At 38.7% G+C, this 18,748-nt stretch overlaps 2 protein-coding genes across 3 annotated transcripts; one reads left to right on the top strand and one right to left on the bottom strand.

Annotated features, from left to right (window-relative positions):
* Positions 1-6,940: 6,940 nt before the first annotated feature.
* On the top strand, positions 6,941-12,062 carry LOC149008770 (serine decarboxylase). 2 transcript variants are annotated; one of them, XM_089160428.1, is made up of 6 exons: positions 6,941-7,099; positions 7,334-7,769; positions 8,887-9,118; positions 9,221-9,414; positions 9,507-9,643; positions 10,500-12,062. In XM_089160428.1, the coding sequence occupies exons 2-6, from the start codon at positions 7,469-7,471 to the stop codon at positions 11,064-11,066; spliced, it is 1,431 nt and encodes a 476-aa protein (XP_089016554.1). In that variant the 5' UTR covers positions 6,941-7,099; positions 7,334-7,468; the 3' UTR covers positions 11,067-12,062. The 2 variants fall into 2 exon arrangements, with proteins under 2 accessions (XP_089016554.1, XP_089016555.1); XM_089160429.1 differs by having other exon boundaries at positions 7,318-7,769.
* Positions 12,063-12,264: 202 nt separating this feature from the next.
* LOC149008769 (transcription factor VIP1-like) lies at positions 12,265-18,554 on the bottom strand. Its single transcript, XM_089160430.1, has 4 exons — positions 17,784-18,554; positions 17,173-17,305; positions 13,407-13,491; positions 12,265-13,235 (listed from the first exon to the last, which is right to left on the bottom strand). Exons 1-4 carry the CDS (start codon positions 18,356-18,358, stop codon positions 13,006-13,008), a joined length of 1,023 nt encoding a protein of 340 aa, XP_089016556.1. The 5' UTR covers positions 18,359-18,554; the 3' UTR covers positions 12,265-13,005.
* Positions 18,555-18,748: the final 194 nt, after the last annotated feature.

Below are 18,748 nucleotides of genomic sequence, written 5' to 3'. Positions count from 1 at the left end.
TTTTTCATTTCATTGGTTTTCTTTCTGTTCTCTCATCAATCGATCAAAGGAAAAACGTGTTTTTGTTTATCGCAATTATGATAGTGGGCCCAATCAATTTATCTGAACCTTAGAGCTTGCTAAATCGGTTTTCCTGTGGGGACCACGAGAAAAGGATGGAGATCCGGTTAACTTTTAATGAATGATTCTAATGTAAAACGGAGTTTGTTGGAGACAAATGAACAAGATTAGCCAGAATATGCCCCCACCACAACAACCCGATACTAATCAACGGAACCGGACTGATATCGGTCCGTGGACTCCTGTGCATAGATTGGATTTGTATTGTATTTTTTTTTTTTGAATCTGAGGTTTCATCCAGACCAGCTTTCGCACACCTCGATTACATCCTCAAGGGAGCTTTAATATTAATGCCGCCGAATGGGTGCGAACCCTAGTCCTCCCCTAGGGAAGTTAGGCCTTTAACCGCTTTAACATTCTATCATTGGCCGACACTAATGGTGTTTTCCAACTATTTAGGAACGACGCTTGAGAACAAAGGTTTAATGTTAGGGGTAGAAAGTTTTTTTTTTTAACCTAGAGGGTAACTTTTTAGTAGCTCAAAGCAAAAATAGTACAACAGCTTCAACAATTTTAGTTGAAGTACGAGATGGCCTAAATCTAACCATCTCCTTAGGAATCTAGGACTTTTAACTTAATTTAGATTGTCGAACAAATATTTTGGTCCTGTTTTTTTTTTTTTTTTTTGGTGAAGAGCTTTATTCATTTAAAAGAAAGCCCCGGGATACAGTACCAATTACATCAAAGTGCAAGCCAAGCGAGGGGGGGGCGTGATCGCGCCTATCTTCGCTCGGTTGCCTTCTCTATGGTTGTTGACTTAAACATCAGCGGGGGGGGGTTCTGTTATAATGACGATCTTCCGGTGGGTCTCCGCTTCGTTTCGGTTCCCTTCTTGTCCTTTCTTTCTTGCTTTAGATTGAGGGTGCCGCTTGCCTTCTCGGTTGCGGCTTCCTTTGATGGCTTGTGGTTTCCTCCTTCGGGGTGTGACCCAGTGATCACGAGCAATACCACCAAATCCCCCGGCTGTTGGCCCTTCGTTGCTCCTCAACATTGATTTTGATGTAATGCGGGGTGCCTCCTTTTCTTTTGAACTCTTTCTTGTTGCTTCTTGATGGGGCTGTGCTCTGCCGGCGTCTCCATTTATTGTTACTCCGGTCTGGTCGCTTTTGAGCCATCCTGTCCCCTGGTGTGTTGTTGGTTCCTCCTCTGTTGTTTCTTCTTGCTTTTAACCCGTCGTCTTGTTTGTGGTTGATTCCACCAACTTCGGCTTTGCCATACCGTTTGGCATCTGGTTGTTGTGTGGCCCTTTCTTGTGAGGGCAAATATCATTGATTCTACCCCTCTTTCGGATGGCGGGTGTGGGGGCTTTCCATGGCGGTTTCCAAACAATTTACTTTGGGAGGCGGTGAGGTGCCATAGACAAGCCATGGTTTGAGGCTTTGATTATGATTTTCCGAATCTATGCTGCCGTATGCCGTTGATGTTTTCTCCCACATATTTTGTCTTGCAACTCAATATGATATGGATGCTAAGAATTTTTTCGCCAAATCATTCGCCACCAATCTCCGACCTGGTCCTCATTCCATTTAGTTGTTTCAGTATCTATAAGGAAGATACTAGGTTGGGACTCACCGGTGGCGGTGGAGCTTGAAGAGCTGGGTATCGGGATCCATCTATCCATCCATGGATTGATGTTTTGCCATTGCCAACCATATGCATAATGCCGGGTAGCATCAAGTCTTTTACTTTGATAATGGATCTCCATCCCCATGATGCATTAATAGGGCGTGGCTTGCGGTTACAATTTCAGTATTTTCCTTCATTAATTTGTACCAGTGATTGCTTACCAATTATAAGTTCCCAAGCTCTTTTAGCAATAAGAGCAAGATTCCACATTTCCATTTTTTGATGTTAAGCCTCCCAATCTCTTAGGTTTACAATTGTGTTCCGGTTGATGGGTGAGTGAGTTTTTCTCCATTTGACCAAAGAAATTTCTATTGGAAGAGTCCAACTCATTGAGGTTTTCTTTGGTAAGATGAAACATGACATGTAGTGAGAGGAAGAGCTTGTGTGGCGTTGAATAAGCTGTTTTGCCGTGAGCTTAAGAGTTTTGCTTTCCATCCCGAGTCTAAGATTCACTCTTTGAATGTTTTGACAATGTGTTGCTTGATCTTTCCACTAAACATGGGATGCCGAGATAGATGTCAGATCGAAGTAGGATGATATTGACTTTTCAGCAAGAAGATTTCTAGTTTGGTTTGGAGTGCTCTTGCTGTATGGCTCGCGTCTATTTAGTTGTTGACCGAGCTAGCAATTTTATTTATGACCTTCGTTGGTTAGCTTCGAGGTAGTTGCTTGACCAAATAGTGGGTCATCGGCTGTGTGATGCTTTCTCCTCCCTTGCGGGGTTTAATCCTCTAATCTTATTTGGTCTGTAGGGCCCCATCACTCTGGATTGGTTGAGCATAGGACTCATTTCTGAAACTTTATCCCTTGCAGCAAACTTTTAGACTTGTTTATTTTTGTTATATCTTCATTTAGATAACACCTTTGCGGACTTTTTAGCCCAGGGCTCATAGATTTAGTTTAGTTAGACTTTGGTGTAGCATTCCACCTATCTTTATAATTAACTCTCCTATAGATCCTCAAATCTGACATTTTGATTACATCCTCGGGGGAGACGCTGTTTGAAAAAGTCGAACCCACGACCTCTCCACTGAGAAGCATAGATTTTTACCACTCTACCAACACTACATTGGCAAGAATTGGTCACTTTTTATTGGTCATTTGTGTATCTAGCTATTCCTCACCTCCCTTGTTTTATATATTTATTATATTAATAAAGGAATAAAAAAAAATCATACCCACATGTGGTGTTCTATCCCATTTCCTCTTCCATCATAAGGAAGGGGTCCCATAATTGCATTATCTTAAGTTTAAAATTGAAAAATCATTTCCAATATCACGATTGGTGTGACTTGAAAGTTCCCATGTTGGTCCACTGGGAAACAATGCCATTTGTTCCAGCCAACCAGCTAATCTGCATGTTTATCTTGTGAAGTCTCTACTAATAAACTAACGAGGCTTTTTTGGAGTATTACTAAAAAACATTATCTTTCCAGCTTTTGCTTCCTTCTGGTTTCAAATGCTTCACATGCATATAACCGACTTTAAGCTATCGCCCTACTTATACGGATCCAAATCTTCTACGTTCGGGTAGGGTGTGCATATATATGCTCAGACAATGTTCTGCCTATGGTATAGATGCATATACTCACATATTACAAGCAAAGCATCATCTGAGAAGATTCACAGATGCACATGTACAAAAATAAAATACGATATAACGGAATGAAATGATAAACATTTCATACTTCAATATTTCGTTCGCAGTAAATTCACCAGTTTTCCCATTAGTCTTTGTTTCTTGAACCTTCAGATCCTCTTATTTTATTTGAATCCTTTGTTTGATTTCATGTATAAAGAAAGAAAAATCATACCCAAGTGTAAATGTGATGGCAATGGGACCCAATGTATTATTTATAACATAGTAATATTCTTGGCTGAAGACCAAAAGTAAATTTGGTTATTAGTAATTAAACTAGAATTAACTAAACCCAAAACCCAAGCTTCATAACAATTGTATGTAGATTCCATTAGACAATCCACTAACTTTTTTTTATTCAGATTAGTTAGGTAAAGTGTTTAATCCCTAACGGATGATTAAACAAACACAGATGATGCAACAGAGTTTTCATCAATTAGTGCATCCATGGAGGCTATCAATGGCCTTCTCTATCATGTGGAGGTATAAAGGCTAGTTTGAAGATTCCAAACAATCTTTAAATCGTGTTCTGTTTGTGATAACATTGTTTTCTTCCAGATCTTTATCACAAACATCTGAAAATGGAACTAACCCCACACAGCTATTAAGATAATGATTTTTAAAACTCAAAAAATAAGCAGACCCAAAGTTTGGAGACTACTCAAATTGGTTTGTTGATAGGATTTTCATCTGATTTTGGAACCCAAAGGTGGAGACTACTCATAGAGTCATAGGCCATTCTCAGTGAGATATATAGCAAACACATAAAAGATACACAATGAAACAGAGCTGACAAATTTACAAGACAAAACCAGGGATAAAACCCACATCCACGGGACAAATCATGTAACTTACAAATGCTGATCTCATCAAGCAAAAACCAACTCAAAGTGTTGCTATTGCCTGAAATCATTTAATAATACAAAGGGTTGGTTCCTGAAGCTCAATACCTATACATGATGGGCTTTTCCCTTTTCCCCTGTTTCAAAGGTTGTAACTTATTTAACTTTAACAATCAGGCCAAAAGAAAAAAAATTCCAGAATGAAGATGTCACTTGCAAAGAAAGACAGAGATATTAGTTGAGTCAGAAACACATCACCAGTAATAGTAATTGAAAACTAGAGGAACCTTTTTCCTTTTTTACCAGCAAAACCTACTAGATGCTTGATGCTAAAACCTTATAAGGACATGTATTTCTCAGTTCACAGAGACTTTTTCTTATCAAAAGAAAACTCATATATTGAAAGCAAATGAAACTGAAGTGAAGGAAATATGTGAGCTGAAGGTGACCTGCTCAGTTTGTACACCACAAATGAAACGGAGGTGAATAAATTTTGTAAGAGCAAAAATCCCTTTTACTAGGCACTCCTAGAGTCTTCTTGTAAGAACACTCAAAGTTCAGATCTTAGTATGACAAATCTCAGCAATTTGTTCCAATGATAGTGATCTGTTGCTCTATCTATTATCCTTTCCTTTCACCAAGACTACATAAAACTGTTCTACAATATCAGAAGAATCTTGCTAAAGTATCTTTTGTAAACTTCATTGCATCTCCAATATGTTATTTTCCCACAAGCAAAACTCTTCCAAATCACATTCTGGCATTTAAAGCATGCATTGGTAAAAGGGAGAAGGTAGGGGCAAGTAATCTTATGAGCAAGTGTGCATTTACCTTTTACCCCCCATATTTTTTGAGTTAACCCAGTGCAAAAATAGTGGAAAACGATTTTTATTGAAAAACCAAAAACAACTCTGGACCTCTTTTCAATTTTTGTATTTTTTCAGCCCCTTATAAATAGAAATAGGTTTCATAAATGGAACGAAACATCCAAGTTCATTGAATGTAAAGCCCAACATGTTTCTAGGGAGAATAATGCATGTGCGGACACCTTATCCCGGAAGGCGCTATCTTCTTCGAGTGAGATAGTTTGGCCTAATTCCACTCATTGGATCCGTTCTCTTGTAGAATTGGACTCCTTGGTTATAGCTCGCAATGTTCTTCTATAAATGAAGTTCTTTACCAAAAAAAAAAAATGAAACGACATACACGAAAAACTGTTTAACCACGCAAAACACAAAAAGAAAAATCATACCAAAGGCTGCATATGGGATATTTTTGGGAACAGGGGAGTCCCTTTCACAACGACATGCACAAAGCCACAAACCCGAAGAAATTATTAAAGTCGGGGGCCCATGGCATGTGAGTATGTGACCCATCATTCTTATGACACTTGTGGATCTTATAAATTATAATCGACAGATCTTCTACTACGGGGGGAGATCCTCAATATTCGAGCCTTTACTTGGGATTTAAGGGTATAAACCTCACATTTATGAGTTACCAAAAAAAAGTTCTTTAATTTAAGGGTGTGTTTTATTACATGAATCCAAAAGTATCAAATATATGGATTCATAAATGTGACATTTATACTCATTTAGTAGTGAAAATTTCTGAATTCATGAAATCTAGAAATTCATATTTTTACACTAAAAATGTGAATTTGCAGATTTATTAGTATAAAGTGAAATCCAAAGATTTTACCCCAATATAAAAGCACTAAATATTTATGCATTCACAAATATCACGTAGACCAAACAATTTTTCATAATAAAATTTCTACAAATTCAAGTTAACCAAACCGTTAATTTATTGAATTATGACTCTAAATATTTAAAATATAAATTTATATATTTGAAATTTCTAGATATATGAAATTTTCAGACTCATGTAACAATGGCGTAAATGTTTAGTTAATCTACTTAAGTAAGATAAATAACACATTAACAAAATAAAAAATAAAAAATAAAACTAAACCAAAAGTAAAAAACACCAACAATTTAAAAAAACTAACAAATGCTGAGGGAAAAAAAACCTACTCTAGTACTCTAGAAAAACGAGAGACCATCTACTAGTTTCCTTGTAGGAATCTCAATGAACTTTTTCATTCTTTATTTGGAAAACTATGAAGCTTCATCATTAATCATTTAATGACAAGAACCCTTATTCGATGGTATATATATTTTTTTGTGATAATCATATTCAGATGATATCCGGCAATGCTTTAAGTTGAAGGTTTAGAAAAGTTAGAGAATAACTTGTTATATTTGATGTTAAAGTTTTCTTAATCCACATTGGAATTTAGGTTTCTTGACTTCCCTTTATTCTACCTTGATCAATCTGTAATTTTGCATTAAAAAAAAAACCTGTAATTTGATAAATATCATTATTTTATTTTTCGATAATTAAAAATATCACAATAACATTTTTTTCCCTTTTTCTTTTTGGGTGAACTATTACAACACCTTGTGACAAAAATAAATATTGGACATGAGGATCATGCTAGACATGCTTGGGGTGCTTGAGTAAAGAAACAGCAAGTCAGGGGCAACGGTGTAAAATTATAAAAGAAGAAGAACCCGGTTGCGTGGCTTCGGCGAAAAAGTTGAGTCGGTGCGTCGGATTTTTCTGACTTCCCTGCTTTTTTATTTTTTCTTCTCCCAATATACATCAGATATTTCTGCTGGATGGCCAAAGTAAGGAGGGGTCTCCCGGCAATATCAAGGAAATAGAGTGAGGCACCCTTCAGTGCCGCCTATAAATTGGAGATTCTTGCGGGCGTGATGAGTCCTCTAAGGCGCCGTAGCTGCTTTACCTCTCTCGGTCTCATTTAAGCTTCGTTCGAGCGAATTTCTCGCCTCTTCAGACATTTGAGGTTTTGCTTCCATTTGGTTGTTTGCATATCTTAGTTTTGGTCCACAGTTTTTTATCAGTTTCTTTTGTACGAAGATTACTGCTGTTATCTGTTATTTTCCGTATGATTTCATTCTCTGCCAAAACCTTGTCGCCTCTCCATTTCAGATCTCTAGTTTCTTTTAATGTCATGGAGGTTTTGTGGTTTAAGGATTGGTTTACGATCTAATGATTCTTTAGCTGCGTTTTCGTTCAGATTGTAGTGTCTGTGCATTTGTGCACTATTTTGGAGCTTCGGTTGTGTCAATTCTGCATTTGGAGGTTTTGGAGGGGTGGTGAAGGAGCTGATATCGATACTGGGCTCATATTATTGAATTGTACCTGAGGCATCATGGTTGGGAATTTTGAAGTATTTACCACTCGGGTGAATGATAAGATTGAACCGCTACCGGAAGATTTTGATCCTTCCGCCATCATTTCTGAACCTTTGCCGCCTGTTGTCGAGAATGGTGTCAATGGAATAGAGAAGCAGAGAAGAGAGATTGTGTTGGGAAGGAATGTGCATACAATGTGTCATGAGGTAACAGAACCTGATGCCGACGACGAGGTCACGGGAGAAAAGGATGCTTACATGGCTAGTGTACTGGCAAGGTACCGGAAGTCTCTACTTGAAAGAACCAAGCATCATTTAGGTAACTAAATAATGTCATTTTCACTTTTCCATTTTTGATTCATTGATTCATTTTTTTTAGAAGCCTATGGAAATCATGTTTATCTATTATCTTATCTGTGTTATGGGACATATTGAGAGCTTTTTTTTCATATTGGATGCTCTAGCAATTTAACCAAATGATCGATATATTCAGTTACAAGATTAGGGAACCTTTTTGTTTTCTGGCGGTTAAACAGGGGACTTGAGAGTTGTAGGACTACGTAACTCTTTACTCCACTTGTAATAGACAGGCTTGGATAAGTGTGAAAATGAAATGAGAAATGAAAATAAAAATCTAAACGCCAAGTTTATGAGGAACCTTGGATTGTGGAGATTGTATACTTGATGCTAACCTTTCTCTCATGTACAATGGTAGCTCATTCATAATTTCTCTAAGTAAGCTGGATTACAACTCTATGCAAGAGGGCCTGCACAGCATGTCATGACTGGTTGAAAGGATAAGGCAATTCTCATCCACTTTTCATATCGTTGCTACTCTCTAAAGTTCCACTTAGCACCTATTCACAGGCTTATACTCCAAATAGTTGTTTGATCAAGGTGGTCTACGATTTATTTCACTATGACAAATACGCTGCATTTTATACTTGATTTAAATTTAACTTACATATGCATGCCCAATTATAGAGTGAAAGATTTCTTCTTAGTTTCTCCCTGGGCTTCTCTGCAGTTTGTCCATGCGATTGGCAGTGTTATTTGAAATTGTGTGGAGGAGTATATTTTTTTCTTTCTTGGATGAATAAAATGAAGGGATATACTTGTATGTGTGGTAGTCTGGGATACCTCATAAAATTGTTATACTGCGAATTAGAAGATGCGTGCTTGCTTACTATATGAGGAATCACATTTCTTTTAACTCTGACCATGAAATATTTATCTAAATGGTGATTAGTTAGAGAAATTTTTTTTCTATAGAACAGGTGTTCAGTTATGAAATGTCGTATTAAATCAAAGGAAACACAATTCTCACTCTTCTGAAGTTTTGCAGTAATAATCAAGCATATGATGAGTTGATATACATGAAAGTTTCAAGATGTGTAAGTTTGATGTCCTTTACTTTTGTGTTAATATCTTTTCAGGTTACCCCTATAACCTTGATTTTGATTATGGAGCATTGGGACAGCTGCAGCATTTCTCTATCAATAACCTAGGTGATCCTTTCATTGAGAGTAACTATGGTGTCCATTCCAGACAATTTGAGGTTGGTGTTTTAGATTGGTTTGCCCGTCTCTGGGAACTTGAGAAGAATGAATACTGGGGATACATTACTAATTGTGGTACGGAAGGGAATCTTCATGGCATCTTGGTTGGGTTAGTATGTGAAACTTGTCGTGTCTCACTTACTTGGTTTCCGATGATCAAACAGCATATTTTGCTTCTAAATGGTTGATGAGACCCTATTTGATCGTGCAGGAGGGAAGTGTTTCCAGATGGAATTCTTTACGCATCACGAGAATCACATTATTCGGTTTTCAAAGCAGCAAGAATGTATAGAATGGAATGTGTAAAGGTTGACACACTTGTCTCTGGTGAAATTGATTGCTCACATTTAAAAGAGAAACTCCTCCTTAACAAAGATAAACCAGCAATCCTTAATGTAAACATAGGTATGATAATATTCATTATTTTCCTTCTTGGGCGCAGCTCTTGTCCCCATTTGCAGTTGCTCATGTCTTGAATCTTATCTTGGAAATTACAGGAACAACAGTTAAAGGAGCTGTTGATGATCTAGATCTGGTTATAAAAACTCTTGAAGAAGCTGGATTCACGCATGATCGATTTTACATCCACTGCGATGGGGCTTTATTTGGACTTATGATGCCTTTTGTCAAACGTGTAAGTCCATGTTATTGTTTTGCATTGTAATTCTTTTTCCGTACGTATCGAGGTAGTTAGTCGGGATAGTTGAAGCACTCGTCTTTTATGTAGAGCTATGTGTGGACCAGTTGTTGAATCCTTCTTGGTAATATCCATTGAAAGTACTTGGTCTATGGTTATCACGTCCATATGATATAGTACTTCTTTTTATTCTTTTAGGTAGATGATATGATGCTACTTAAGTTGCCATTTGCTATTCTCAGCTATTCTGGCCATTCAAATCTAGTCTGCCAGAGTGGATGTTTTCTGATCTGTTTTTTGTACTGTTGTACCTGAATGGTGGCTAGCACTATGATCATGTAGACTTCTCTTGCATATGGATAATATTGTGGTCCCTCAATCATGATTCTAGTTACTTCCCTAACTGACTTAAATGATGAAATTTGTGTAATGGCTTCAACTCTTACTCCTCATTCCTTTTGCACCCGGTTTCACTTCAGTTTTCTCTCTTCAGCTGTTTCAATGTAGAACATATTAAGAAGATACACAGGTAAGTATAGCAGGAAACAGGTGCTCATTTAGATAGTAGAGAGAAGGTAAAGGATAACACTTCTTTCCCTTAACATCCTAGGGATTTACATGAGAGTGTTTAGTAAGAACATGAATTCTTTAGTATTCATGGCAAAAAAAAAAAGGAAAGAAAAGAAAAGAACAGAAAAGAAAGAAAGAAAGAAATGTTTTGATCTGTTCAACATTTTCTAGCACACTACAAGCTTTAGATTAACTGCCCATTTTAGTTGATTCTTTATTTTTTTCCCTCTTAAATTTCTGGATCTTTTTACTCACCATTTCCTTTTTTCTTTATGATGAGCAGGCACCAAAAGTCTCGTTTAAAAAACCAATTGGAAGTGTCAGTGTTTCCGGGCACAAATTTGTGGGTTGCCCAATGCCTTGTGGTGTTCAGATGACAAGATTGGATCACATTAATGCATTATCAAGAAATGTTGAGTATCTTGCGTCCCGAGATGCCACCATCATGGGCAGTCGTAATGGGCATGCTCCAATCTTCCTCTGGTACACTTTGAACCGGAAAGGCTACAGAGGCTTCCAGAAAGAAGTCCAGAAGTGCCTCCGGAATGCTCACTATTTGAAGGACCGCCTCAGAGATGCAGGCATTGGTGCGATGCTTAATGAGTTGAGCAGCACTGTTGTCTTTGAGCGTCCAAAGGATGAAGAGTTCGTTCGCCGCTGGCAGCTAGCGTGCCAGGGAAACATTGCTCATGTTGTGGTGATGCCCAATATAACCATTGAGAAACTTGATGATTTCTTGAATGAACTGATTCAGAAGCGCTCAACCTGGTATCAGGATGGAACATCAAAGCCTCCTTGTATTGCAGCAGATGTAGGTGAGAACAATTGTGCTTGTGATCTTCACAAGTAATGCATTAGTACCCAGTCAGTGACGCTGTTTGCTCTTGTTTAGCTTTCTAGTCTGTAGTAAATGAGTTGGTACTCCGTTCAAAAATTTCCCCCAGATACTAGTCGCTCTATCTCTTAATTAATTTTGTTGTGTTCTTTGGCCTGTAGGGAGGTAGTTAAATTTCTCAACTAGTAGATAGTATACTTGTTTTGCACCCAGAGATTAACGTTGCCTGGGATTGGGAATGTTGATGCTTCTCCCAAAGGCGTCATTTTGTAACAATGGTGAAGTTACTAGCCTTTATGTGGGGTGAGTAGGATTTCCCTGTTACGTCACCTACTTGCATTTTTTAAGACACCGGTGTAGATTCACGGCCATCAGTGCTGCGGTTTGGACCTTCCAGCATGGCCGATATGTTTTTGCCTTTCCATAGGCTGTCGACGTGAAGTCCATTTCTCAGAGGTGTAGCATTCTGGGACCAGGTTTTAGTATTTAATCACCGTTGTGGTTGAGTTTCTCATCCCTACTCCCAGTGGGGATTGTTGGCCAGCGGTCAGATGGTTTTCTGCATGTGTAATGGATAAAGAGGAGAAATAAACGACTTTCAATGGGCGCAAAACTGGACCTGCAATAACAGCGTCTTTCTTCGAGTCCGAGTCCGAATCTGTAACCTGAGGGGGAAGCACTTTGTACTCTCCGGGGGTGCACAGGGTGCTGCTGTGGGTCTTGTTCTGCTTAAATTTGTTTTATTTGTGGATCCGACCCAGACTCTTTCTTTGTCCCTCAAATAATGGCCTCCGTCCTACTACCAAGAAGCAAACGTAAGATGGCCTTTAACCCATACGTATGAATCGATGATCATCATCCATTACCAGGCTCAAGAGAAACCCTCCGCCGTGAATCCTATATTCTCTATCACTACTTATTTGCCCTCGTCTTTCTATAGATAGGCTGCTTACCCTTGTTATGGGAACCCACCATCTTAATGGGGAGGGTTCCTCAAAATTTTATTAGGTCCATTTCTGACAAAGAAATGAATTTCCCTTTACGTGAATGACATTGTCCATCAGTTACATCCAATCCAAACGTTAAAGTAAGATTTAAAAGAAAATTCTTAATTTAATCTCAACATTTGGATATCCTTTCTCTAGAAGGAAATGGATGATCCTTAGAAATGGACCTGAAAATTTTCTAAGGTGTAAAAATCCATGTCCCATGTCCCCCTGCATATTAAAAACCTGCCGCTTTTTTGCTCAATGTCAACCATGTCACTCACATAGTCCCAAACAGAACTGCAGTAGCCAGCATACCGAACAGCCTATAGCCAACTCCTTATCTTGGTAATGAAACAAGCAAGATTTTACACTGTAAACCAGCGGATGCCATCAAACATTGCTCGATGGCAAGGCTATAAATAAAACATTTTTTTTTGGCCCAGCAGCAATACGCTTTCTCAGTTCTTTAAGATGGACATGGCACAACAAAGAAGGATTTGTGCGGTCAACCGAGGGTAGCAGCTTTAGGAGAGCATTTATTCCTACTAAGGAGAGGCAGGGCTAAAACACAACGTAGTTCAATGAAATCTGCACAAATATGCCCTTGCAATCACAAATTTGTAGACGTAACAATCTAAAGTAAAATACACGACAGGAAATGAATAATGACACACTAAACTGGAAGGTAATCAGTCTTTCCTAATGAAAATTGGACTAACATATTCATCTATTCATCTAATTATCTGCCACATTATTCAGTCTAATGGAAAGCATAACTATATGCATAAACAATGCAAGGGGCTGATCCATGTTAAGATACGCTTCACAACCCTGCCTGCAGCTTTACATATACTAATATACAGTTTATATACAAAACTAACCAACAACAATTTACCTTCTGACTATTACCATACTGTCATAAAAATGTTACTTTCGGCACCACATTTGCAGAACCAATAATGCACCTAGGTCCTCGGCTGGAAATCCTGTTGGGGCTGTCCTCCTGGAGTCTGACCATTAGAACTCTGAGAGCGGAACTGCTGTTGGGTTGGATGGTTGCCAAAATGACCCAAGTTCTGGGATGCAGGGAAGAACTGGGGAGGCAGTGCTCTGTTGGAGTTACCATTGACCATTGGTACTTGGCCAGCAGCTATTCGGAGCCGCTGCACTTCCCCCCTCAAGGTGTCATTCAGAGCTGAAGGCACCAAAAAAATATGTCCAGTTTCAATTTACATCAAAGCTAACTGCGCTTGTGTGTAATAGAAAAAAAGAGAGATAAAAGGTCAATCTGGAATTGTCCAGGACAAATAGGAACCCCTCAGCTAAAAGCCTAAAAATAGAGCACAGTGTTCTTCAATGCACATACCATCTCGTAGCTGTGCTTGTTGTTCCATAACCTCCAACCTCAGTTTGAGTTCTTTGTTCTCAGCAGTCAAACCAGTTGTGTCTCTCTGCAAAAAAAATGAAAGCAAGCTTAGACTTTTCTCCCCTGTCAAATCCATCACTAGTCCATAGAGCCAAAGTATCACGTGAAGCACCATTAAAACAACACACTCATTTATGTCCGACATGTGTCTATTACTATTAGGAAAAAGGATGTGTCTATGTAAACATCGAAGTAAACAACATAGGCCATATGGCAACAACCTAACCAGAAAATTAAAGAACAGGGTAATTGCCCAGATACAGATGTACGCCAACTTCCCTGATGTAGTCAAGGGATTAAAACCCCAGAAATGCCAGCAGATAATGGCCCCCATAGATTCAGATGAGAAAACATTAGAAACAGAACGTATGAAGATGTAATCAAGGGATAGGAACAAATAATAATGGTGAAAGAAAATTAGAGAAGCAAAGAGAACTGAGAAACCAGATTACCATTAAAGAACACAAACAAAGAGAAACCAACCATGATTTGTAACCAAAGCAATACCAATATTGTTCAAAATCGTCAATTTAACACCAAAGATAATTGCTCACAGCCATGTATACATACTATTATAGAATGAGATGGGATTTGGATTCTAAGGCAGAAGCATATAACAACTGGAAAGAGACTCTTCAATGAAGCTTCCTATTATGAATCCAACTATAAGATACCAACTCCCTTTAGTGTGCAACCCTATTCCTAACAATTCAATAACATAAATAGACTAAAGTAGAAATCTTAATATATTAAACTTCAAAATTTTCTTCTAAAAAAACCCTATCAGAGATTAACATGCCAGCAATAACTTCACAACAAAATTTTCTTAATATATTCTTGTTGAATAGGTAAATCAAGTACCTTTCAAATGACACCATTGTCACATAAATGAAGTTTCGACCATTCAAAATAAGCTCAAAGAGAAGTGTCATATGGTGAACTCTGCCAGTGTTTGCTGCCAGTCCCAAGCCTGGTTAAAGGAGGAGGGTTGGTGTGTCAAGTTGGTAACTGACACCGGAAAAAATCTAGCCAACCCCATTTAGTTGGGAGACAAGACTTATTGTTGTTATCGTTGTAGAAGTGTCCTATGATGCAGGACACTTCAGTTAATTCATCAGGCAAAGCATTTAGATTTTGTTTATTTATTTCTCTGTTATTACAAAATCAGCAAAACATTTATTAACCTCATCCTCCAACTAAGTCCTGAGTCAAACAAGAAACTAATTGTTCATACACAGCAGCCATTCAGCAGGGGTTCTGTCCTGGAGGTTAATTTCATAAAGATGTCATTGTTCCAAATCAAAATGTTAACGTTCACCAAAGAAGGTGACCTTTGTAGATTCTCTAGTTGCCATGTAGTGAGAAATAGTGGACATGGGTGGATCCATCTTGTAGAAGATCCTATACCCATCAGACCACCCAATACTAATGTGGATTAACTCATGGTTTAAAGTCATATTGAAGAAACTTTTAACTGTAGTAGGATGCTTCCGTTCTGATGTAATTAATGTGGTCTGTGAATTTATGACATGACTACCCATATGCAGATCAAGTGCTTCTGAAGAGGCAAGTTGTAAATTTGGAAAGTTCATCCATCCTAGTGGGCATTACTATCCCCATCCCCAGGGAAAAAAATAAAAAAGAAAATGTCTTCAGGGGTGTTTTACCAGTGGAATTGATGAAAATCCCCATTCACATGCACGCACAAAAAAAATAAATAAAAGAGGGAGAGATAAGGGAAATGAACAGGTAGAATCACAACTCAAGTATCCTCCAGTGGATCCCCGTACAAATTTACCAAGGTCCGAACACACAGCAGATAATATAGCCAATCTTACCAAAATGCTCCATCAGACCACACTATAGCAGTCACCTTCTATTCTGCAGTCCCTTATACACAACCAACTTACCCACTGATGTAGTTTTTTCTCACTAATTTTATAGGAGTCGTCCAATGTTATATCAGTTCTTCATCTTACTTTGTCAAGCCAAACACTAAAGCTGCAACCCCAACAATCTCCTAAGTTATACCTGAACTCTACAAACAACCTTGCTTAAAAATGGACAGAACTGGTCCTGTGGACTATAGAGGATCCTGGTGTATTGCTGCCTTGCTGGGACTGCCCTAATCAAAGCCGCATTGCCACTCCCATCCACAGAACACCAAAATCCACCACCTAATCAACTTACTACTTCAAAGGGGTAAACAATTGAGTTTTTTGGTCAAAAGAGCAAAATATTTAGAAACTCAGTAAGTCGCACCTCACAAGAAACCAAAAAAACCGTGATATTTCCCGAATGCTCCCATCATATGAGTCCCAACGAAAAGAGAATCAATCAACTATTTTCCTAGTTTCAGATCCAATGGAAATGGAGCTAATCCAAGGCTCTTTGGTTTCTGGTTTCCATTGAAAACATTGCCAATAGATGTGGGAAATTTTACTTCCAATGGAAAAAGATATGCCATCATGTTGACCTTCGATAATTGGAATATGGAACAATAAGGAGGAAATAAAGGAAAATACATTCAAAAACAAAAAGATAATTCATTGAGATGAGCTTCCTTCTCCATGGGCCCCAAGGATGTCTCAATGCCCTTAACAGAAAAGATTTGTGCCAGGGAATGTTTTGATTCCTTAGATATACTATGGTGCAACATTCTGGAATGTTGAAGTCTATTTCCTTGGAGGGGCTGACTGTAGAAGAGGTTATGGATTTTCTCCAGGTAAGCCTAAACGTGGAAAAACACATGTTAAGGTTACCCAGCATCTATAATATTTTCTTGACGCAAATTTCTAATAAATGAGCTTGCAAAACAAGGGCAACTAGGAATTTACTATGTTAGGAAATAGACTTTCAGTGTGGTACTTTCTGACCTCGTGGGCTTCTCCTTACTCATGATCACAATTCTGCAAGTCATGTTCCAATTTCTGCCCCAAAACCCCACCCAAAAAACAAAGGAGAAACTGCTGGAGATTTTTTGGAATTGGTTTGGAGAGGAAAAGAACATAAAATACTAGCCATCTGTTGGCCCCTTATAATCCAAGACAGCATACTTATGATCAAAGGGCACAAATATCAAAATGTAAGAGCAAATGAGCTGTTAATCTGCAATCTATGCTATGAATCCAAGGATTGGAGTGCATGAACTTGTCCACTCTATATCATCAGGACTCGGTCTCTCACCCTTTTTGGCCTAAAATCTTTAACTTGGTCAATGACCAGTGTACAGGTCGCCATCTCTATTTACTTTTTTTTACCTGAAGAACTCTTAGCCCTAATTCATGAACCTATAAACTGGTTCATTCAGTTTGGTGTTCACTTACCAAAAATCACAGAATTTAGTTATCTCTCTTGCATTCTAATTTTCTGGTCATCAAAAGCAACTGGTTCCATCAATAATTGACACTCCAGCAATCAAATCCAAGAGAAAGAAATGATAGTAACCCCTGACAACAGCAACTAACTCAATCAAAGAGAATATCTCTTTTTCCTATAACCAAAAGCTCATTATCATGTTTAGCAACTTAGCAACTCATCTAAAGCTAATTCCAACAGGCCTCTCCTGACTATGGCAAAAAATTAGGCATATATAATATACCAGGGAACAAAAATCCAATTTTTAGAGTTTTATCTATTTCTCGTTTTAATCTTTCTTTCTATTTTCAGTTTACAGGAAAAAGCGCAGACCCAGTTAATGTGATACCTGCAGTATTGTTACTTGTGCCGAAAGGGTGGCTGCCTCAGTCTGAAGTGTTTGCACCTTCCTTTCGAGTTCACTAGTATATCGAATCTTCCTCTCCTTTGACCGTGCTGCAGACTGTCGGTTTGCAAGAATCCTACAACAGATTAACAGAAGAAACAATTGACACCAACAAAGCTCAGAATCTTCATAGAATTACCATCACTAGCTAACTAACTTTAGTTGAAGTACAACCAGTAAAAATATAATTCTATTAGAAAATTCAACAAACTCCGAATTCTATGGATATAGTATTAGAACTCCTATATGGTATGCTATTCAAACCAACATCTCTACCCAACTAAAACATAATGAAAATCAAATACCAGGGACTAGAAGTCGAGAATTATCCAGAAAATAGTACCAAACACGATAATTACATAGACCTAAGTCAGAGAGCTCCCACGAATATTGGCAGACGGTCACTCAATCAAAATCAAACGAAAGTTGAACTAAAGAAAAAGTCTTTTGATGGAGCAACCATAAAATTAGACAATGGAAAAGCAAAATTCGATTTTGCTAACGACCTAACTCGATAAACATCCCAAACAGAAGTTATTAGGGAAAGACGAAACCTTTTGGCTCTCTTAGGATCAATCAAGGCCAACTCTGCGAGCTTGTCAGGTCCCATGGATTTCTTAATACTCTCACTACCCGACTCAATATCGAAGGAAGATAATGACCCATCCATGGAACTGCTATGCCTATGCATCCTCTTCTCAGGGGCTCCACCCCTCCCGCCAAACCTGTCAAATTCAGCTCCACCGTTACCACCATCGACCGGCGACGGTTGAAGCCCTAAACCCTCGAAGAAATCAGCATCGACGGAGAGGCTTCTGAAATGGGAACTTCCGGCCAATTTGGGCTTGCTCTTGTCGCCGGTGGAATCATCAGATTTGGCGGAATCGATGTTCATGGGGATGCCACTGTTGGTATTGCTGTTGTCTTCAGAGAGAGAAGGCATATCGAGAGCGCAAAGGTTGAAGTCGACATCAGTATCGAACAGGATGTCGTCGGTGAATCGGAAGACGGTTTCCGACTGGGCCCGCCGGTGATGAGATCCCCGCTGCGGGGTTTCAGGCATCTGATCGATGTCTACTCTCCCAGGGAAAACGTTTCCGGTGGCTCTGCGGGTGAACTGGGATTCCATGCTTTTGGTGAGGGTGCGATTTTCTCGTCGAGGGTTTCTGGCGACAGTGAGGGTCTTTGTTTGAAGATTTGATAGGCTTTGTTAATCAACGGAGGCATTGAAAGCTTGAGATACAGAGTGTGCGAGAGACGTTGAATTTCCTTCCTTATTTTCTCTATTCTCCTCGAACTCCACATGGAAGTAACGTTGAAAGAGATAGTCAGTTAAGTGGAGGAGCGGACGACTCACTGGGACCCATTACCTAAACAGCAGCGCTGAAGCCTGGGGAACAAGTTTCGTACTGTCCCAATCATGATTTGACACATGGACGATGACGCAGCGACACTGCGGCACCTAAAATTCTAAAACTAAAATATCTTTGAAGTTTGAAGTTGAACGATTCGAAATCTC

The sequence above is a fragment of the Hakea prostrata genome, chromosome 7 (assembly GCF_041222555.1).
Source record: "Hakea prostrata isolate BN-2017 chromosome 7, UWA_Hpros_2, whole genome shotgun sequence".
Classification (NCBI taxonomy): domain Eukaryota; kingdom Viridiplantae; phylum Streptophyta; class Magnoliopsida; order Proteales; family Proteaceae; genus Hakea; species Hakea prostrata.
This window is presented reverse-complemented; position numbering and strand designations above follow the sequence as displayed.